Raw genomic sequence first — 21758 nt, forward strand, 5'->3', positions numbered from 1 at the left:
ACTTGAGAATTCTACTAATACATTCTTAGAGTTAGGTACCGGATGACAGTAGACTTAGGTACTTTTGACAACAGTTTCATTTCTTATTTATTCTTTGAAGTCGACTTTTTCCAACTAATCTTTTTCGCAGCCAGTCGATTAATTAAATATTTTATCAAAAAAAGTCTGTACTAATTTTTCGTCTTTTGTATTAAAAATAATTCAATGGTTTAATTAGCCGATAATTAAGTCGATTATTTGAATGTTTTATCAGAAAAAGCGACCTCGACTTTTTTTAATAAATCGATTATAAAAAAAATCATTAAGATGCAACAGCTGTTCTCTAACGAAAAAAGACTTGTGTAAAAGGGTTTCAGAGATGAATAATCCAACCAGCTGATTATACAAACAAACAAAGATTCTGTAGAAAATATAAATCGTCTGTAATTTTTGACGTCCGTCCAGTTAGCAACGAAAGATAGCAACGGCAGAGAAAATTTTGGGAATTAAGTGGCAACACCACAGGGGAAAAATAAATTGCTTAGCTAATAAAAAATACCATGGAAAACTCATAGAAAGAGATGGGAAACACAAAATGGAATCGAGACTATATATAGTCTTGGAACTATAGTTCCTTGTAAAATTAGATTCCTCTAAAAATCGTTGCTGGTGAACTGTAATCGTTGCTGGTGAACTGTATAGGATCTAGCGAGTGTCGCGCCAAAAACTCCTTGGATTATGGTAGGAGACATGGTAAGGATTGAAAAAATCCTTCCGTGCAAAAAATCGGTAGAGCAAATCCTTGGAAAATTGGCTTTCTCCAAAATGGTCAGTAAAATCGTTGCTGGTAAACTGTATAGGATCTAGCGAGTGTCGCGCCAAAAACTCTTTGGAATATGTTAGGAGACATGGTAAGGATTGAAAAAATCCTTCCGTGCAAAAAATCGGTAGAGCAGATCCTTGGAAAATTGGCTTCTTCCAAAATGGTCAGTAAAATCGTTGCTGGTGAACTGTATAGGATCTAGCGAGTGTCGCGCCAAAAACTCTTTGGAATATGTTAGGAGACATGGTAAGGATTGAAAAAATCCTTCCGTGCAAAAAATCGGTAGAGCAGATCCTTGGAAAATTGGCTTCTTCCAAAATGGTCAGTAAAATCGTTGCTGGTGAACTGTATAGGATCTAGCGAGTGTCGCGCCAAAAACTCCTTGGATTATGGTAGGAGACATGGTAAGGATTGAAAAAATCCTTCCGTGCAAAAAATCGGTAGAGCAGATCCTTGGAAAATTGGCTTCCTCCAAAATGGTCAGTAAAATCGTTGCTGGTGAACTATATAGGATCTAGCGAGTGCCGCGCCAAAAACTCCTTGGATTATGGTAGGAGACATGGTAAGGATTGAAAAAATCCTTCCGTGCAAAAAATCGGTAGAGCAGATCCTTGGAAAATTGGCTTCATCCAAAATGGTCAGTAAAATCGTTGCTGGTAAACTATATAGGATCTAGCGAGTGTCACGCCAAAAACTCCTTGGATTATGGTAGGAGACATGGTAAGGATTGAAAAAATCCTTCCGTGCAAAAAATCGGTAGAGCAAATCCTTGGAAAATTGGCTTTCTCCAAAATGGTCAGTAAAATCGTTGCTGGTAAACTGTATAGGATCTAGCGAGTGTCGCGCCAAAAACTCTTTGGAATATGGTAGGAGACATGGTAAGGATTGAAAAAATCCTTCCGTGCAAAAAATCGGTAGAGCAGATCCTTGGAAAATTGGCTTCATCCAAAATGGTCAGTAAAATCGTTGCTGGTGAACTATATAGGATCTAGCGAGTGTCGCGCCAAAAACTCTTTGGAATATGGTAGGAGACATGGTAAGGATTGAAAAAATCCTTCCGTGCAAAAAATCGGTAGAGCAGATCCTTGGAAAATTGGCCTCCTCCAAAATGGTCAGTAAAATCGTTGCTGGTAAACTGTATAGGATCTAGCGAGTGTCGCGCCAAAAACTCCTTGGCTTATGTTAGGAGACATGGTAAGGATTGAAAAAATCCTTCCGTGCAAAAAATCGGTAGAGCAGATCCTTGGAAAATTGGCTTCCTCCAAAATGGTCAGTAAAATCGTTGCTGGTGAACTATATAGGATCTAGCGAGTGTCGCGCCAAAAACTCTTTGGAATATGGTAGGAGACATGGTAAGGATTGAAAAAATCCTTCCGTGCAAAAAATCGGTAGAGCAGATCCTTGGAAAATTGGCTTCATCCAAAATGGTCAGTAAAATCGTTGCTGGTAAACTATGTAGGATCTAGCGAGTGTCGCGCCAAAAACTCCTTGGATTATGGTAGGAGACATGGTAAGGATTGAAAAAATAGTTCCGTGCAAAAAATCGGTAGAGCAGATCCTTGGAAAATTGGCCTCCTCCAAAATGGTCAGTAAAATCGTTGCTGGTAAACTATGTAGGATCTAGCGAGTGTCGCGCCAAAAACTCCTTGGATTATGGTAGGAGACATGGTAAGGATTGAAAAAATCCTTCCGTGCAAAAAATCGGTAGAGTAGATCCTTGGAAAATTGGCTTCATCCAAAATGGTCAGTAAAATCGTTGCTGGTGAACTATATAGGATCTAGCGAGTGTCGCGCCAAAAACTCTTTGGAATATGGTAGGAGACATGGTAAGGATTGAAAAAATCCTTCCGTGCAAAAAAATCGGTAGAGTAGATCCTTGGAAAATTGGCTTCATCCAAAATGGTCAGTAAAATCGTTGCTGGTAAACTGTATAGGATCTAGCGAGTGTCGCGCAAAAAACTCTTTGGAATATGGTAGGAGACATGGTAAGGATTGAAAAAATCCTTCCGTGCAAAAAATCGGTAGAGCAGATCCTTGGAAAATTGGCCTCCAAAATGGTCAGTAAAATCGTTGCTGGTAAACTGTATAGGATCTAGCGAGTGTCGCGCCAAAAACTCCTTGGATTATGGTAGGAGATATGGTAAGGATTGAAAAAATCCTTCCGTGCAAAAAATCGGTAGAGCAGATCCTTGGAAAATTGGCTTCATCCAAAATGGTCAGTAAAATCGTTGCTGGTAAACTATATAGGATCTAGCGAGTGTCACGCCAAAAACTCCTTGGATTATGGTAGGAGACATGGTAAGGATTGAAAAAATCCTTCCGTGCAAAAAATCGGTAGAGCAAATCCTTGGAAAATTGGCTTCCTCCAAAATGGTCAGTAAAATCGTTGCTGGTAAACTGTATAGGATCTAGCGAGTGTCGCGCAAAAAACTCTTTGGAATATGGTAGGAGACATGGTAAGGATTGAAAAAATCCTTCCGTGCAAAAAATCGGTAGAGCAGATCCTTGGAAAATTGGCCTCCTCCAAAATGGTCAGTAAAATCGTTGCTGGTAAACTGTATAGGATCTAGCGAGTGTCGCGCCAAAAACTCCTTGGATTATGTTAGGAGACATGGTAAGGATTGAAAAAATCCTTCCGTGCAAAAAATCGGTAGAGCAGATCCTTGGAAAATTGGCTTCATCCAAAATGGTCAGTAAAATCGTTGCTGGTAAACTGTATAGGATCTAGCGAGTGTCGCGCCAAAAACTCCTTGGATTATGTTAGGAGACATGGTAAGGATTGAAAAAATCCTTCCGTGCAAAAAATCGGTAGAGCAAATCCTTGGAAAATTGGCTTCCTCCAAAATGGTCAGTAAAATCGTTGCTGGTAAACTGTATAGGATCTAGCGAGTGCCGCGCCAAAAACTCCTTGGATTATGTTAGGAGACATGGTAAGGATTGAAAAAATCCTTCCGTGCAAAAAATCGGTAGAGTAGATCCTTGGAAAATTGGCTTCCTCCAAAATGGTCAGTAAAATCGTTGCTGGTAAACTGTATAGGATCTAGCGAGTGTCGCGCCAAAAACTCCTTGGATTATGTTAGGAGACATGGTAAGGATTGAAAAAATCCTTCCGTGCAAAAAATCGGTAGAGCAGATCCTTGGAAAATTGGCCTCCTCCAAAATGGTCAGTAAAATCGTTGCTGGTAAACTATGTAGGATCTAGCGAGTGTCGCGCCAAAAACTCCTTGGATTATGGTAGGAGACATGGTAAGGATTGAAAAAATCCTTCCGTGCAAAAAATCGGTAGAGCAGATCCTTGGAAAATTGGCCTCCTCCAAAATGGTCAGTAAAATCGTTGCTGGTAAACTGTATAGGATCTAGCGAGTGTCGCGCCAAAAACTCCTTGGATTATGGTAGGAGACATGGTAAGGATTGAAAAAATCCTTCCGTGCAAAAAATCGGTAGAGCAGATCCTTGGAAAATTGGCCTCCTCCAAAATGGTCAGTAAAATCGTTGCTGGTAAACTATGTAGGATCTAGCGAGTGTCGCGCCAAAAACTCCATGGAATATGGTAGGAGACATGGTAAGGATTGAAAAAATCCTTCCGTGCAAAAAATCGGTAGAGTAGATCCTTGGAAAATTGGCTTCCTCCAAAATGGTCAGTAAAATCGTTGCTGGTAAACTGTATAGGATCTAGCGAGTGTCGCGCCAAAAACTCCTTGGATTATGTTAGGAGACATGGTAAGGATTGAAAAAATCCTTCCGTGCAAAAAATCGGTAGAGCAGATCCTTGGAAAATTGGCCTCCTCCAAAATGGTCAGTAAAATCGTTGCTGGTAAACTATGTAGGATCTAGCGAGTGTCGCGCCAAAAACTCCTTGGATTATGGTAGGAGACATGGTAAGGATTGAAAAAATCTTCCGTGCAAAAAATCGGTAGAGCAAATCCTTGGAAAATTGGCTTCCTCCAAAATGGTCAGTAAAATCGTTGCTGGTGAACTGTATAGGATCTAGCGAGTGTCGCGCCAAAAACTCCTTGGATTATGTTAGGAGACATGGTAAGGATTGAAAAAATCCTTCCGTGCAAAAAATCGGTAGAGCAGATCCTTGGAAAATTGGCTTCCTCCAAAATGGTCAGTAAAATCGTTGCTGGTAAACTATATAGGATCTAGCGAGTGTCACGCCAAAAACTCTTTGGAATATGGTAGGAGACATGGTAAGGATTGAAAAAATCCTTCCGTGCAAAAAATCGGTAGAGCAGATCCTTGGAAAATTGGCCTCCTCCAAAATGGTCAGTAAAATCGTTGCTGGTAAACTATGTAGGATCTAGCGAGTGTCGCGCCAAAAACTCCTTGGATTATGGTAGGAGACATGGTAAGGATTGAAAAAATCCTTCCGTGCAAAAAATCGGTAGAGTAGATCCTTGGAAAATTGGCTTCATCCAAAATGGTCAGTAAAATCGTTGCTGGTGAACTATATAGGATCTAGCGAGTGTCGCGCCAAAAACTCCTTGGATTATGGTAGGAGACATGGTAAGGATTGAAAAAATCCTTCCGTGCAAAAAATCGGTAGAGTAGATCCTTGGAAAATTGGCTTCATCCAAAATGGTCAGTAAAATCGTTGCTGGTAAACTGTATAGGATCTAGCGAGTGTCGCGCCAAAAACTCTTTGGAATATGGTAGGAGACATGGTAAGGATTGAAAAAATCCTTCCGTGCAAAAAATCGGTAGAGTAGATCCTTGGAAAATTGGCTTCATCCAAAATGGTCAGTAAAATCGTTGCTGGTGAACTGTATAGGATATAGCGAGTGTCGCGCCAAAAACTCCTTGGAATCTGGTAGGAGACATGGTAAGGATTGAAAAAATCCTTCCGTGCAAAAAATCGGTAGAGCAGATCCTTGGAAAATTGGCTTCCTCCAAAATGGTCAGTAAAATCGTTGCTGGTGAACTATATAGGATCTAGCGAGTGTCGCGCCAAAAACTCCATGGAATATGGTAGGAGACATGGTAAGGATTGAAAAAATCCTTCCGTGCAAAAAATCGGTAGAGTAGATCCTAGGAAAATTGGCTTCCTCCAAAATGGTCAGTAAAATCGTTGCTGGTAAACTATATAGGATCTAGCGAGTGTCACGCCAAAAACTCCATTGGAATATGGTAGGAGACATGGTAAGGATTGAAAAAATCCTTCCGTGCAAAAAATCGGTAGAGTAGATCCTTGGAAAATTGGCTTCCTCCAAAATGGTCAGTAAAATCGTTGCTGGTAAACTGTATAGGATCTAGCGAGTGTCGCGCCAAAAACTCCATTGGAATATGGTAGGAGACATGGTAAGGATTGAAAAAATCCTTCCGTGCAAAAAATCGGTAGAGTAGATCCTTGGAAAATTGGCTTATCCAAAATGGTCAGTAAAATCGTTGCTGGTAAACTGTATAGGATCTAGCGAGTGTCGCGCCAAAAACTCCTTGGATTATGTTAGGAGACATGGTAAGGATTGAAAAAATCCTTCCGTGCAAAAAATCGGTAGAGCAGATCCTTGGAAAATTGGCTTCATCCAAAATGGTCAGTAAAATCGTTGCTGGTAAACTGTATAGGATCTAGCGAGTGTCGCGCCAAAAACTCCTTGGATTATGTTAGGAGACATGGTAAGGATTGAAAAAATCCTTCCGTGCAAAAAATCGGTAGAGCAAATCCTTGGAAAATTGGCTTCCTCCAAAATGGTCAGTAAAATCGTTGCTGGTAAACTGTATAGGATCTAGCGAGTGTCGCGCCAAAAACTCCATGGAATATGGTAGGAGACATGGTAAGGATTGAAAAAATCCTTCCGTGCAAAAAATCGGTAGAGCAGATCCTTGGAAAATTGGCTTCCTCCAAAATGGTCAGTAAAATCGTTGCTGGTAAACTATATAGGATCTAGCGAGTGTCACGCCAAAAACTCTTTGGAATATGGTAGGAGACATGGTAAGGATTGAAAAAATCCTTCCGTGCAAAAAATCGGTAGAGCAGATCCTTGGAAAATTGGCCTCCTCCAAAATGGTCAGTAAAATCGTTGCTGGTAAACTATGTAGGATCTAGCGAGTGTCGCGCCAAAAACTCCTTGGATTATGGTAGGAGACATGGTAAGGATTGAAAAAATCCTTCCGTGCAAAAAATCGGTAGAGCAGATCCTTGGAAAATTGGCTTCCTCCAAAATGGTCAGTAAAATCGTTGCTGGTGAACTGTATAGGATCTAGCGAGTGTCGCGCCAAAAACTCCATGGAATATGGTAGGAGACATGGTAAGGATTGAAAAAATCCTTCGTCAGTAAAATCGTTGCTGGTAAACTATATAGGATCTAGCGAGTGTCACGCCAAAAACTCTTTGGAATATGGTAGGAGACATGGTAAGGATTGAAAAAATCCTTCCGTGCAAAAAATCGGTAGAGCAGATCCTTGGAAAATTGGCCTCCTCCAAAATGGTCAGTAAAATCGTTGCTGGTAAACTATGTAGGATCTAGCGAGTGTCGCGCCAAACACTCCTTGGATTATGGTAGGAGACATGGTAAGGATTGAAAAAATCCTTCCGTGCAAAAAATCGGTAGAGTAGATCCTTGGAAAATTGGCTTCATCCAAAATGGTCAGTAAAATCGTTGCTGGTGAACTATATAGGATCTAGCGAGTGTCGCGCCAAAAACTCCTTGGATTATGGTAGGAGACATGGTAAGGATTGAAAAAATCCTTCCGTGCAAAAAATCGGTAGAGTAGATCCTTGGAAAATTGGCTTCCTCCAAAATGGTCAGTAAAATCGTTGCTGGTAAACTATATAGGATCTAGCGAGTGTCGCGCCAAAAACTCCTTGGATTATGGTAGGAGACATGGTAAGGATTGAAAAAATCCTTCCGTGCAAAAAATCGGTAGAGTAGATCCTTGGAAAATTGGCTTCATCCAAAATGGTCAGTAAAATCGTTGCTGGTGAACTGTATAGGATCTAGCGAGTGTCGCGCCAAAAACTCCTTGGAATATGGTAGGAGACATGGTAAGGATTGAAAAAATCCTTCCGTGCAAAAAATCGGTAGAGTAGATCCTTGGAAAATTGGCTTCCTCCAAAATGGTCAGTAAAATCGTTGCTGGTGAACTGTATAGGATCTAGCGAGTGTCGCGCCAAAAACTCCTTGGATTATGGTAGGAGACATGGTAAGGATTGAAAAAATCCTTCCGTGCAAAAAATCGGTAGAGCAGATCCTTGGAAAATTGGCTTCCTCCAAAATGGTCAGTAAAATCGTTGCTGGTGAACTGTATAGGATCTAGCGAGTGTCGCGCCAAAAACTCCTTGGATTATGTTAGGAGACATGGTAAGGATTGAAAAAATCCTTCCGTGCAAAAAATCGGTAGAGCAGATCCTTGGAAAATTGGCCTTCCTCCAAAATGGTCAGTAAAATCGTTGCTGGTAAACTATGTAGGATCTAGCGAGTGTCGCGCCAAAAACTCCATTGGAATATGGTAGGAGACATGGTAAGGATTGAAAAAATCCTTCCGTGCAAAAAATCGGTAGAGTAGATCCTTGGAAAATTGGCTTCCTCCAAAATGGTCAGTAAAATCGTTGCTGGTAAACTGTATAGGATCTAGCGAGTGTCGCGCCAAAAACTCCTTGGATTATGTTAGGAGACATGGTAAGGATTGAAAAAATCCTTCCGTGCAAAAAATCGGTAGAGCAGATCCTTGGAAAATTGGCCTCCTCCAAAATGGTCAGTAAAATCGTTGCTGGTAAACTATGTAGGATCTAGCGAGTGTCGCGCCAAAAACTCCTTGGATTATGGTAGGAGACATGGTAAGGATTGAAAAAATCCTTCCGTGCAAAAAATCGGTAGAGCAAATCCTTGGAAAATTGGCTTCCTCCAAAATGGTCAGTAAAATCGTTGCTGGTGAACTGTATAGGATCTAGCGAGTGTCGCGCCAAAAACTCCTTGGATTATGTTAGGAGACATGGTAAGGATTGAAAAAATCCTTCCGTGCAAAAAATCGGTAGAGCAGATCCTTGGAAAATTGGCTTCCTCCAAAATGGTCAGTAAAATCGTTGCTGGTAAACTATATAGGATCTAGCGAGTGTCAGCGCCAAAAACTCTTGGAATATGGTAGGAGACATGGTAAGGATTGAAAAAATCCTTCCGTGCAAAAAATCGGTAGAGCAGATCCTTGGAAAATTGGCCTTCCTCCAAAATGGTCAGTAAAATCGTTGCTGGTAAACTATGTAGGATCTAGCGAGTGTCGCGCCAAAAACTCCTTGGATTATGGTAGGAGACATGGTAAGGATTGAAAAAATCCTTCCGTGCAAAAAATCGGTAGAGTAGATCCTTGGAAAATTGGCTTCATCCAAAATGGTCAGTAAAATCGTTGCTGGTGAACTATATAGGATCTAGCGAGTGTCGCGCCAAAAACTCCTTGGATTATGGTAGGAGACATGGTAAGGATTGAAAAAATCCTTCCGTGCAAAAAATCGGTAGAGTAGATCCTTGGAAAATTGGCTTCATCCAAAATGGTCAGTAAAATCGTTGCTGGTAAACTGTATAGGATCTAGCGAGTGTCGCGCCAAAAACTCTTGGAATATGGTAGGAGACATGGTAAGGATTGAAAAAATCCTTCCGTGCAAAAAATCGGTAGAGCAGATCCTTGGAAAATTGGCTTCCTCCAAAATGGTCAGTAAAATCGTTGCTGGTGAACTGTATAGGATCTAGCGAGTGTCGCGCCAAAAACTCCTTGGAATATGGTAGGAGACATGGTAAGGATTGAAAAAATCCTTCCGTGCAAAAAATCGGTAGAGCAGATCCTTGGAAAATTGGCTTCCTCCAAAATGGTCAGTAAAATCGTTGCTGGTGAACTATATAGGATCTAGCGAGTGTCGCGCCAAAAACTCCTTGGAATATGGTAGGAGACATGGTAAGGATTGAAAAAATCCTTCCGTGCAAAAAATCGGTAGAGCAGATCCTTGGAAAATTGGCTTCCTCCAAAATGGTCAGTAAAATCGTTGCTGGTAAACTATATAGGATCTAGCGAGTGTCGCGCCAAAAACTCCATTGGAATATGGTAGGAGACATGGTAAGGATTGAAAAAATCCTTCCGTGCAAAAAATCGGTAGAGTAGATCCTTGGAAAATTGGCTTCCTCCAAAATGGTCAGTAAAATCGTTGCTGGTAAACTGTATAGGATCTAGCGAGTGTCGCGCCAAAAACTCCATTGGAATATGGTAGGAGACATGGTAAGGATTGAAAAAATCCTTCCGTGCAAAAAATCGGTAGAGTAGATCCTTGGAAAATTGGCTTTATCCAAAATGGTCAGTAAAATCGTTGCTGGTAAACTGTATAGGATCTAGCGAGTGTCGCGCCAAAAACTCCTTGGATTATGTTAGGAGACATGGTAAGGATTGAAAAAATCCTTCCGTGCAAAAAATCGGTAGAGCAGATCCTTGGAAAATTGGCTTCATCCAAAATGGTCAGTAAAATCGTTGCTGGTAAACTGTATAGGATCTAGCGAGTGTCGCGCCAAAAACTCCTTGGATTATGTTAGGAGACATGGTAAGGATTGAAAAAATCCTTCCGTGCAAAAAATCGGTAGAGCAAATCCTTGGAAAATTGGCTTCCTCCAAAATGGTCAGTAAAATCGTTGCTGGTAAACTGTATAGGATCTAGCGAGTGTCGCGCCAAAAACTCCATGGAATATGGTAGGAGACATGGTAAGGATTGAAAAAATCCTTCCGTGCAAAAAATCGGTAGAGCAGATCCTTGGAAAATTGGCTTCCTCCAAAATGGTCAGTAAAATCGTTGCTGGTAAACTATATAGGATCTAGCGAGTGTCACGCCAAAAACTCTTTGGAATATGGTAGGAGACATGGTAAGGATTGAAAAAATCCTTCCGTGCAAAAAATCGGTAGAGCAGATCCTTGGAAAATTGGCCTCCTCCAAAATGGTCAGTAAAATCGTTGCTGGTAAACTATGTAGGATCTAGCGAGTGTCGCGCCAAAAACTCCTTGGATTATGGTAGGAGACATGGTAAGGATTGAAAAAATCCTTCCGTGCAAAAAATCGGTAGAGCAGATCCTTGGAAAATTGGCTTCCTCCAAAATGGTCAGTAAAATCGTTGCTGGTGAACTGTATAGGATCTAGCGAGTGTCGCGCCAAAAACTCCATGGAATATGGTAGGAGACATGGTAAGGATTGAAAAAATCCTTCGTCAGTAAAATCGTTGCTGGTAAACTATATAGGATCTAGCGAGTGTCACGCCAAAAACTCTTTGGAATATGGTAGGAGACATGGTAAGGATTGAAAAAATCCTTCCGTGCAAAAAATCGGTAGAGCAGATCCTTGGAAAATTGGCCTCCTCCAAAATGGTCAGTAAAATCGTTGCTGGTAAACTATGTAGGATCTAGCGAGTGTCGCGCCAAACACTCCTTGGATTATGGTAGGAGACATGGTAAGGATTGAAAAAATCCTTCCGTGCAAAAAATCGGTAGAGTAGATCCTTGGAAAATTGGCTTCATCCAAAATGGTCAGTAAAATCGTTGCTGGTGAACTATATAGGATCTAGCGAGTGTCGCGCCAAAAACTCCTTGGATTATGGTAGGAGACATGGTAAGGATTGAAAAAATCCTTCCGTGCAAAAAATCGGTAGAGTAGATCCTTGGAAAATTGGCTTCCTCCAAAATGGTCAGTAAAATCGTTGCTGGTAAACTATATAGGATCTAGCGAGTGTCGCGCCAAAAACTCCTTGGATTATGGTAGGAGACATGGTAAGGATTGAAAAAATCCTTCCGTGCAAAAAATCGGTAGAGTAGATCCTTGGAAAATTGGCTTCATCCAAAATGGTCAGTAAAATCGTTGCTGGTGAACTGTATAGGATCTAGCGAGTGTCGCGCCAAAAACTCCATTGGAATATGGTAGGAGACATGGTAAGGATTGAAAAAATCCTTCCGTGCAAAAAATCGGTAGAGTAGATCCTTGGAAAATTGGCTTCCTCCAAAATGGTCAGTAAAATCGTTGCTGGTGAACTGTATAGGATCTAGCGAGTGTCGCGCCATAAACTCCTTGGATTATGGTAGGAGACATGGTAAGGATTGAAAAAATCCTTCCGTGCAAAAAATCGGTAGAGCAGATCCTTGGAAAATTGGCTTATCCAAAATGGTCAGTAAAATCGTTGCTGGTAAACTGTATAGGATCTAGCGAGTGTCGCGCCAAAAACTCCTTGGATTATGTTAGGAGACATGGTAAGGATTGAAAAAATCCTTCCGTGCAAAAAATCGGTAGAGCAGATCCTTGGAAAATTGGCTTCATCCAAAATGGTCAGTAAAATCGTTGCTGGTAAACTGTATAGGATCTAGCGAGTGTCGCGCCAAAAACTCCTTGGATTATGTTAGGAGACATGGTAAGGATTGAAAAAATCCTTCCGTGCAAAAATCGGTAGAGCAGATCCTTGGAAAATTGGCTTCATCCAAAATGGTCAGTAAAATCGTTGCTGGTAAACTGTATAGGATCTAGCGAGTGTCGCGCCAAAAACTCCTTGGATTATGGTAGGAGACATGGTAAGGATTGAAAAAATCCTTCCGTGCAAAAAATCGGTAGAGCAGATCCTTGGAAAATTGGCTTCATCCAAAATGGTCAGTAAAATCGTTGCTGGTGAACTGTATAGGATCTAGCGAGTGTCGCGCCAAAAACTCCATGGAATATGGTAGGAGACATGGTAAGGATTGAAAAAATCCTTCCGTGCAAAAAATCGGTAGAGTAGATCCTTGGAAAATTGGCTTCCTCCAAAATGGTCAGTAAAATCGTTGCTGGTGAACTGTATAGGATCTAGCGAGTGTCGCGCCATAAACTCCTTGGATTATGGTAGGAGACATGGTAAGGATTGAAAAAATCCTTCCGTGCAAAAAATCGGTAGAGCAGATCCTTGGAAAATTGGCTTTATCCAAAATGGTCAGTAAAATCGTTGCTGGTAAACTGTATAGGATCTAGCGAGTGTCGCGCCAAAAACTCCTTGGATTATGTTAGGAGACATGGTAAGGATTGAAAAAATCCTTCCGTGCAAAAAATCGGTAGAGCAGATCCTTGGAAAATTGGCTTCATCCAAAATGGTCAGTAAAATCGTTGCTGGTAAACTGTATAGGATCTAGCGAGTGTCGCGCCAAAAACTCCTTGGATTATGTTAGGAGACATGGTAAGGATTGAAAAAATCCTTCCGTGCAAAAAATCGGTAGAGCAGATCCTTGGAAAATTGGCTTCATCCAAAATGGTCAGTAAAATCGTTGCTGGTAAACTGTATAGGATCTAGCGAGTGTCGCGCCAAAAACTCCTTGGATTATGTTAGGAGACATGGTAAGGATTGAAAAAATCCTTCCGTGCAAAAAATCGGTAGAGTAGATCCTTGGAAAATTGGCTTCCTCCAAAATGGTCAGTAAAATCGTTGCTGGTAAACTATATAGGATCTAGCGAGTGTCACGCCAAAAACTCCATGGAATATGGTAGGAGACATGGTAAGGATTGAAAAAATCCTTCCGTGCAAAAAATCGGTAGAGTAGATCCTTGGAAAATTGGCTTCCTCCAAAATGGTCAGTAAAATCGTTGCTGGTAAACTGTATAGGATCTAGCGAGTGTCGCGCCAAAAACTCCATGGAATATGGTAGGAGACATGGTAAGGATTGAAAAAATCCTTCCGTGCAAAAAATCGGTAGAGCAGATCCTTGGAAAATTGGCTTCATCCAAAATGGTCAGTAAAATCGTTGCTGGTAAACTGTATAGGATCTAGCGAGTGTCGCGCCAAAAACTCCTTGGATTATGTTAGGAGACATGGTAAGGATTGAAAAAATCCTTCCGTGCAAAAAATCGGTAGAGCAAATCCTTGGAAAATTGGCTTCCTCCAAAATGGTCAGTAAAATCGTTGCTGGTAAACTGTATAGGATCTAGCGAGTGTCGCGCCAAAAACTCCATGGAATATGGTAGGAGACATGGTAAGGATTGAAAAAATCCTTCCGTGCAAAAAATCGGTAGAGCAGATCCTTGGAAAATTGGCTTCCTCCAAAATGGTCAGTAAAATCGTTGCTGGTAAACTATATAGGATCTAGCGAGTGTCACGCCAAAAACTCTTTGGAATATGGTAGGAGACATGGTAAGGATTGAAAAAATCCTTCCGTGCAAAAAATCGGTAGAGCAGATCCTTGGAAAATTGGCCTCCTCCAAAATGGTCAGTAAAATCGTTGCTGGTAAACTATGTAGGATCTAGCGAGTGTCGCGCCAAAAACTCCTTGGATTATGGTAGGAGACATGGTAAGGATTGAAAAAATCCTTCCGTGCAAAAAATCGGTAGAGTAGATCCTTGGAAAATTGGCTTCATCCAAAATGGTCAGTAAAATCGTTGCTGGTGAACTGTATAGGATCTAGCGAGTGTCGCGCCAAAAACTCCATGGAATATGTTAGGAGACATGGTAAGGATTGAAAAAATCCTTCCGTGCAAAAAATCGGTAGAGCAGATCCTTGGAAAATTGGCTTCATCCAAAATGGTCAGTAAAATCGTTGCTGGTGAACTGTATAGGATCTAGCGAGTGTCGCGCCAAAAACTCCATGGAATATTGTAGGAGACATGGTAAGGATTGAAAAAATCCTTCCGTGCAAAAAATCGGTGGAGTAGATCCTTGGAAAATTAGATTCCTCCAAAATGGTCAGTAAAATTGTTGCTGGTGAACTGTATAGGATCTAGCGAGTGTCGCGCAAAATACTCCTTGTAATATGGATTAAAATATTAAGGATTAAAAAATCCTTCCGTGCAATATATCTACCGACTAGATACTTGGGAAGGTGGAAAGTCGATAACTTAAAATTGTAAAAGTCGAAGAGTCGACTTTTCATGCACATACTGCAAAACGTCGAAAGTCGATGTTTTATTTGAATTATGGAAGTTGCAGCGTCGTATTTTTTATTATTAGTTAAGAAAAAACAGAGTTGCAACCAATTAGATTTTGAGAAGATTTTGCTGAAATCTACTTACGAAGTATATTTTGTTTGGTATGGGAAATCTAGTTAAAATCAAATAGATTTGGCTCGAAATCTCATAAGTACTAGATTTCATAGTGGTGTAAATGGGCTATTACACTTAATATTTTTTGAAATTAAAAAAAGTTAAATTTTTTCTAATATTTCTCCATATTTTGTTTGACATAAAAAATTTGAAAAAAATATGAGATATATTTCATTTATATACTTATATACCTTTACCTTCATGAGAAGGGTATATACAAGTTTGTCATTCCGTTTGTAATTTCTGTAATATAATTTTCCGACCCTATAAAGTATATATATTCTGGACCCTTATAGATAGCGAAGTCGCTTAAGCCATGTCCGTCTGTCTGTCCGTCTGTCTGTATGTTTGTTTAAATCAGTTTTTAGATAAAACTGATTTTTTCAATAATTCTGTTAGACATGCTTTCGGGAAGATCGCTATTTAAAATCAGCATAATCGGTCCATAAATACCGGAGTTATGAGCAAAAATCCGAGACAACCTCTTAAAATTTCATAAAAAAGACAATTTTTTCATGTTTTGATATAAGGAACAACAACACTGCTTATTCATTGAGTATTTCGTTTCATATGTTTGGATGGCTGTGTGTTTCATTGCCTTGTGTATATTGTTTTTGTTTCTTGGTGCATTCAGTTTCGTATGTTTGGATGTCTGTTGGTTTCATGTATTTTGTTTTTGCTTTTTTTGAGTATTTCCTTTCGTATGTTTCATTGCCTTGTGTATATTGTTTTTGTTTTTTTGATGTATTCAGTGTCGTATATTTGGATGTCTGTTGGTTTCATTGCGTTGTGTATTTTGTTTTTGCTTTTTTTTTGGAGTATTTCGTTTCGTATGTTTCATTGCCTTGTGTATATTGTTTTTGTTTTTTGGTGTATTCAGTTTCGTATGTTTGGATGTCTGTTAGTTTAATTGCCTTGTGTATTTTGCTTTTGTTTTTTGTGTATTTCGTTTCGTATGTTTGGATGTCTGTTGGTTTTACTGCCATGTGTATTTGTTTTTTTGTGTGTTTATTTCGTTTAGCATTGTTGTTCGTTTTGCTGTTGCTATAATAATGATATAAACGGGAAAATGAAATAAATTAAAATTTTATAGAATTGATATTTTTTAAATACACTGTGGTGAAGGGTATATAAGATTCGGCACAGCCGAATATAGCAATCTTACTTGTTTTTAAATCAACTTTTCATTAATGTTTTCCTATTATTAAATTTTGTCGATATTTTGATTTTTGTCTTTTTTAATACTACTAAAAACTACCAGATAAAATTTCGAACTAAATTTTTTTATGGAAAAATCTAGATTTGGATCGAAATCTAATGCTATGTTTCCATTGGATAGAAATCTACTAGATTTGCCTTCAAGGTGTTTCCACTGAATAGTATATAGATTTATTTCTTAAATTACATCAATTTAAAATTTATAATTTTTTATTTTCTTATTTCGAAAATAAATGTATTTTTTCGACAAAAACATTCAATTTAAATGGATAGCCTATAATTGTATTTCTTTATCCGAGACACAACACAGAGTTGCATATACATAAATGAAATCTTGTAGATCATACCCCATTTACACTACATCGAAATCTAGTAGATTTCAGTCGAAATCTTTCTTCAAATCTTTACCGTTTACACTTCGTATTTTTGACATTTAGGAAGATTTCATTTTTTCTAATATTTCTCCAAATTGTGTTTAATATGAAAAATTAGATGGAAATATGGAAAATTTATTTGAATTTCATTTAGAATAAAAAATAGATATTTAAATATACATTACCTTCTATTTTAAATTATCTTTTCATTCATGTTTTCCAATTTATTAAAATTTTGTCGACATTTTGATTTTTCTTTGTTTGCTTTGTTTTTCTCTTTTTTCTTGTGCAGCGTCGTATTTTTTTTTAGTATTATTTAGGAAAAAACAGAGTTGCATTTTTATTTTTACTAGATTTTGCCAAAATCTACTAATGAAGAAGATTTTGTTTTGAATGGGAAATCTAGTTAAAATCAACTAGGTTTGCTCGAAATCTCATAAGTACTAGATTTCGCTATAAATGGGGTATTAAGTAGATTTGAATATGTCAGAAATGTATGGCAAATCTACATGATTTCAACTAGTTTTGCCCAAATCCACATTACCCCATGTCAATATTCGACAAATCTATGTGTTTTGAGCAAATCTAGTGGTTTTTAGTAGTGCAGCTCTGTTTATTCTAAATAATTCTTAAAAAATACGACGCTTTACAAGAAAAAAGACAAAAATCAAAATATCGACAAAATTTAATAATAGGAAAACATTAATGAAAAGTTGACTTAAAAAAAAGTTAATGCAATTATTTAATATAAATGAAATATACCTCATATTTTTTTCTAATTTGTTATGTCAAACAAAATATTAGAAAAAACAAGTAAGAGTGTTATATTCGGCTGTGCAGAATCTTATATACCCTTCAGCATAGTGTATTTAAAAAATATCAATTTTATAAAATTTAGTTTAATTTTATTTTTCCGATTATATCATTATTATAGCAATAGCAAAACAAAATGAACAACAACAACGCTAAACGAAATAAACACAAAAAAAAAACAACATACACAAGGCAGTAAAACAAACAGAAATCCAAACATACGAAACTGAATACACCAAGAAAACAAAAACAATATACACAAGGCAATGAAACAAACAGACATCCAAACATACGAAACTGAATACACCAAGAAAACAAAAACAATATACACAAGGCAATGAAACACACAGACATCCAAACATACGGAACGAAATACTCAAAAAAAAAAAAAAAAAGCGTGAAAAAACAAGTAAGAGTGCTATACCAAGAAACAGAAACAATATACACAAGGCAATGAAACACACAACCATCCAAACATACGAAACTGAATATACCAAGAAACAAAAACAACATACACATGGCAATGAAACACACAGCCATTCAAACATACGAAACGAAATAATCAAAAAAACAAAAACAAAATACACAACGCAATGAATAAGCAGTGTTGTTGCTTATTTATCAAAGCATGAAAAAATTGTCTTTTTTAGAAATTTTCAGAGGTTGTCTCGGGTTTTTACTTATATCTCCGTTGTTGCATGTCTGATAGAATTATTGAAGATTTGGATCCAGAAGATATGTGGGGTCTTCAGAAAACTGATTTCAACAGACAGACAGACGGACATGGCTTAATCGACTCCGCTAGGGTCGGAAAGTTATATTTCGGAAATTACAAACGGAATGACAAACTTATATATACCCTTCTCACGAAGGTGAAGGTTATAATTAAACCTTCTTTAATGTCAAAAAATATAAGTGTAATAGCCCATTTAGACCACTATGAAATCTAGCATTTATGAGATTTCGAGCCAAATCTATTTGATTTTAACTAGATTTCCCATACCAAACAAAATATACTTCGTAAGTAGATTTCGGCAAAATCTTCTCAAAATCTAATTGGTTGCAACTCTGTTTTTTCTTAACTAATACTAAAAAATACGACGCTGCAACTTCCATAATTCAAATAAAACATCGACTTTCGACGTTTTGCAGTATGTGCATGAAAAGTCGACTCTTCGACTTTTACAATTTTAAGTTATCGACTTTCCACCTTCCCAAGTATCTAGTCGGTATTTATATTGCACGGAAGGATTTTTTAATCCTTAATATTTTAATCCATATTACAAGGAGTATTTTGCGCGACACTCGCTAGATCCTATACAGTTCACCAGCAACGATTTTACTGACCATTTTGGAAGAAGCCAATTTTCCAAGGATCTGCTCTACCGATTTTTTGCACGGAAGGATTTTTTCAATCCTTACCATGTCTCCTAACATATTCCAAAGAGTTTTTGGCGCGACACTCGCTAGATCCTATACAGTTCACCAGCAACGATTTTACTGACCATTTTGGAAGAAGCCAATTTTCCAAGGATCTGCTCTACCGATTTTTTGCACGGAAGGATTTTTTCAATCCTTACCATGTCTCCTACCATATTCCAAAGAGTTTTTTGCGCGACACTCGCTAGATCCTATACAGTTTACCAGCAACGATTTTACTGACCATTTTGGAGGAAGCCAATTTTCCAAGGATTTGCTCTACCGATTTTTTGCACGGAAGGATTTTTTCAATCCTTACCATGTCTCCTAACATAATCCAAGGAGTTTTTGGCGCGACACTCGCTAGATCCTATACAGTTTACCAGCAACGATTTTACTGACCATTTTGGATGAAGCCAATTTTCCAAGGATCTGCTCTACCGATTTTTTGCACGGAAGGATTTTTTCAATCCTTACCATGTCTCCTAACATAATCCAAGGAGTTTTTGGCGCGACACTCGCTAGATCCTATACAGTTTACCAGCAACGATTTTACTGACCATTTTGGAGGAGGCCAATTTTCCAAGGATCTGCTCTACCGATTTTTTGCACGGAAGGATTTTTTTAATCCTTACCATGTCTCCTACCATATTCCAAAGAGTTTTTTGCGCGACACTCGCTAGATCCTATACAGTTTACCAGCAACGATTTTACTGACCATTTTGGAAGAAGCCAATTTTCCAAGGATTTGCTCTACCGATTTTTTGCACGGAAGGATTTTTTCAATCCTTACCATGTCTCCTACCATAATCCAAGGAGTTTTTGGCGTGACACTCGCTAGATCCTATATAGTTTACCAGCAACGATTTTACTGACCATTTTGGATGAAGCCAATTTTCCAAGGATCTGCTCTACCGATTTTTTGCACGGAAGGATTTTTTCAATCCTTACCATGTCTCCTAACATATTCCAAAGAGTTTTTGGCGCGACACTCGCTAGATCCTATACAGTTCACCAGCAACGATTTTACTGACCATTTTGGAAGAAGCCAATTTTCCAAGGATCTGCTCTACCGATTTTTTGCACGGAAGGATTTTTTCAATCCTTACCATGTCTCCTACCATAATCCAAGGAGTTTTTGGCGCGACACTCGCTAGATCCTATACAGTTCACCAGCAACGATTACAGTTCACCAGCAACGATTTTTAGAGGAATCTAATTTTACAAGGAACTATAGTTCCAAGACTATATATAGTCTCGATTCCATTTTGAGTTTCCCATCTCTTTCCATTGAGTTTTCCAAGGTATTTTTTATTAGCTAAGCAATTTATTTTTCCCCTGTGGTGTTGCCACTTAATTCCCAAAATTTTCTCTGCCGTTGCTATCTTTCGTTGCTAACTGGACGGACGTTAATTTTTGTTATTTTATAAAGTTTAAATAATTAAAATCATTTATAAAACAATATGAGACGACGAGCGGGACTAGGAGCAATACAACAGCAACAATTTGCTGCTGAAAAGTATAAAGACAAGGGCACAGATATACAGGAATCTCAATTGGAACAAATGTCGAAGCAAATGGAAGTATTTCGGGAAAAACTAGAAGAATTTGCAATTAAACATAAGCAGGATATTAAAAAGAATGCACAGTTCCGTAAGCAATTTCAAGAAATGTGCGCTGCCATCGGTGTAGATCCTTTAGCAAGCGGTAAAGGTTTTTGGAGTGTTCTTGGCATGGGAGATTTTTATTATGAACTCGGTGTCCAGGTGGTGGAAGTATGCTTAGCATCAAATCATAAAACCGGTACGAGTTAATGTGGTATATAATGAAAAGTCTATGCATATTCAAAACATTATAGTTGGTGCAAAGTAGTTACAATTTATAAGGACTAATAAAGATTTTGTTTGACGATTTAGTCTTATCTCTGCTAATTTTTTAGGAGGCCTTATGGAATTGAATGAACTGAGAAGCCGTTTAATTGCTGCTAGGGGTCAAAGCTCAATTCATCAGGAAATAACAAATGAAGACATATTAATGGCTACGAAGAAGCTTAATATTTTTGGTAATGGGTAAGTAATTTTAGTACAAAAGGACATACATATACGTCTCTAAACATATTATCATGATATTTTTAAAAAATAGATGCATTTAGTGTCAAATAGAATTACTAAGGAAAGATTTTTGAATTTCGGATACTAAGGGATAAAAAGGGAAAAAGAAAAGAAAATGACATTGAATTTTTTTGTAATATAACTGTTATGATTTCAACAGTTTGTATAAAATTCTATATTACCAATCTTGGGTAAATAATTTGGTAATTTTCTTTTAGCAATGGAAATCTGCAATTAGTCTTTTTTGTTGATAGAGTAATGAGCATGACCTTTTAAATATTAGTTCAAAATCTTTTCCAAATTCCTTATAAAATTCGAATTATTCCATTAAATCAGATAGTCAAATTTATTTGCAATTATGAACAATTTCTTATCGGGATTTCATAATGGATATATAGGAGAACAATAATCAAAAAGTCAATAAATTTTATGCTCTAGACGTAGCTGCTATTCACACTCGATGGATTTCAGGAAAAACGCAATTATTAGTCTATAAATATATAAATATTTTTATTAACTAAATCCAAAAACATTAAAATATACTGCTGTAATTTTCTATAGTTTTGTTGTTCATAAACTTGGAAAAGGAAAATATATTGTACAATCCATACCCGGCGAATTGAGTATGGAAGAGACAACAATTCTCACTGTTGCATCTAATAACGAACAAGGCTACGTAACTCTTACAATTTTAATAGAACAATTGGGGTATGTTATCCTAATACAGAAATAATCAGCCTTATTTTAATAAACACATTTATTTAGATGGCCTGATTATCGAGCACGACAATCCTTGGAAAAAGTTGTTAGCGAAGGTCTTTGTTGGATTGATGATCAAGCTGATGATGAACGGCGTTATTGGTTTCCTAGTTTATTTCCAGCTCGTACAACACAAACAACAAATGCTTAATTAATACTTAACACAATTTTTCCATCATTTCATATTTAGGCATAGAATTATTATAAAGAAAATATTAAAACAATAAAAAAAATTTATTTATAAAAAGAATAACAAATA

At 37.9% G+C, this 21758-nt stretch overlaps 1 protein-coding gene across 1 annotated transcript; it reads left to right on the forward strand.

Annotated features, from left to right (window-relative positions):
• Window positions 1-130: 130 nt before the first annotated feature.
• LOC119603125 (vacuolar-sorting protein SNF8) lies at window positions 131-21752 on the forward strand. The gene is made up of 5 exons (XM_037955024.1): window positions 131-423; window positions 20040-20432; window positions 20569-20698; window positions 21302-21448; window positions 21506-21752. The coding sequence occupies exons 2-5, from the start codon at window positions 20093-20095 to the stop codon at window positions 21648-21650; spliced, it is 762 nt and encodes a 253-aa protein (XP_037810952.1). The 5' UTR covers window positions 131-423; window positions 20040-20092; the 3' UTR covers window positions 21651-21752.
• The last annotated feature ends 6 nt before the right edge of the window (window positions 21753-21758 follow it).

This window comes from Lucilia sericata, unplaced genomic scaffold (genome assembly GCF_015586225.1).
Source record: "Lucilia sericata isolate MDLA Ls3-8-SP2 unplaced genomic scaffold, ASM1558622v1 Contig000274F_arrow, whole genome shotgun sequence".
Classification (NCBI taxonomy): Eukaryota; Metazoa; Arthropoda; class Insecta; order Diptera; family Calliphoridae; genus Lucilia; species Lucilia sericata.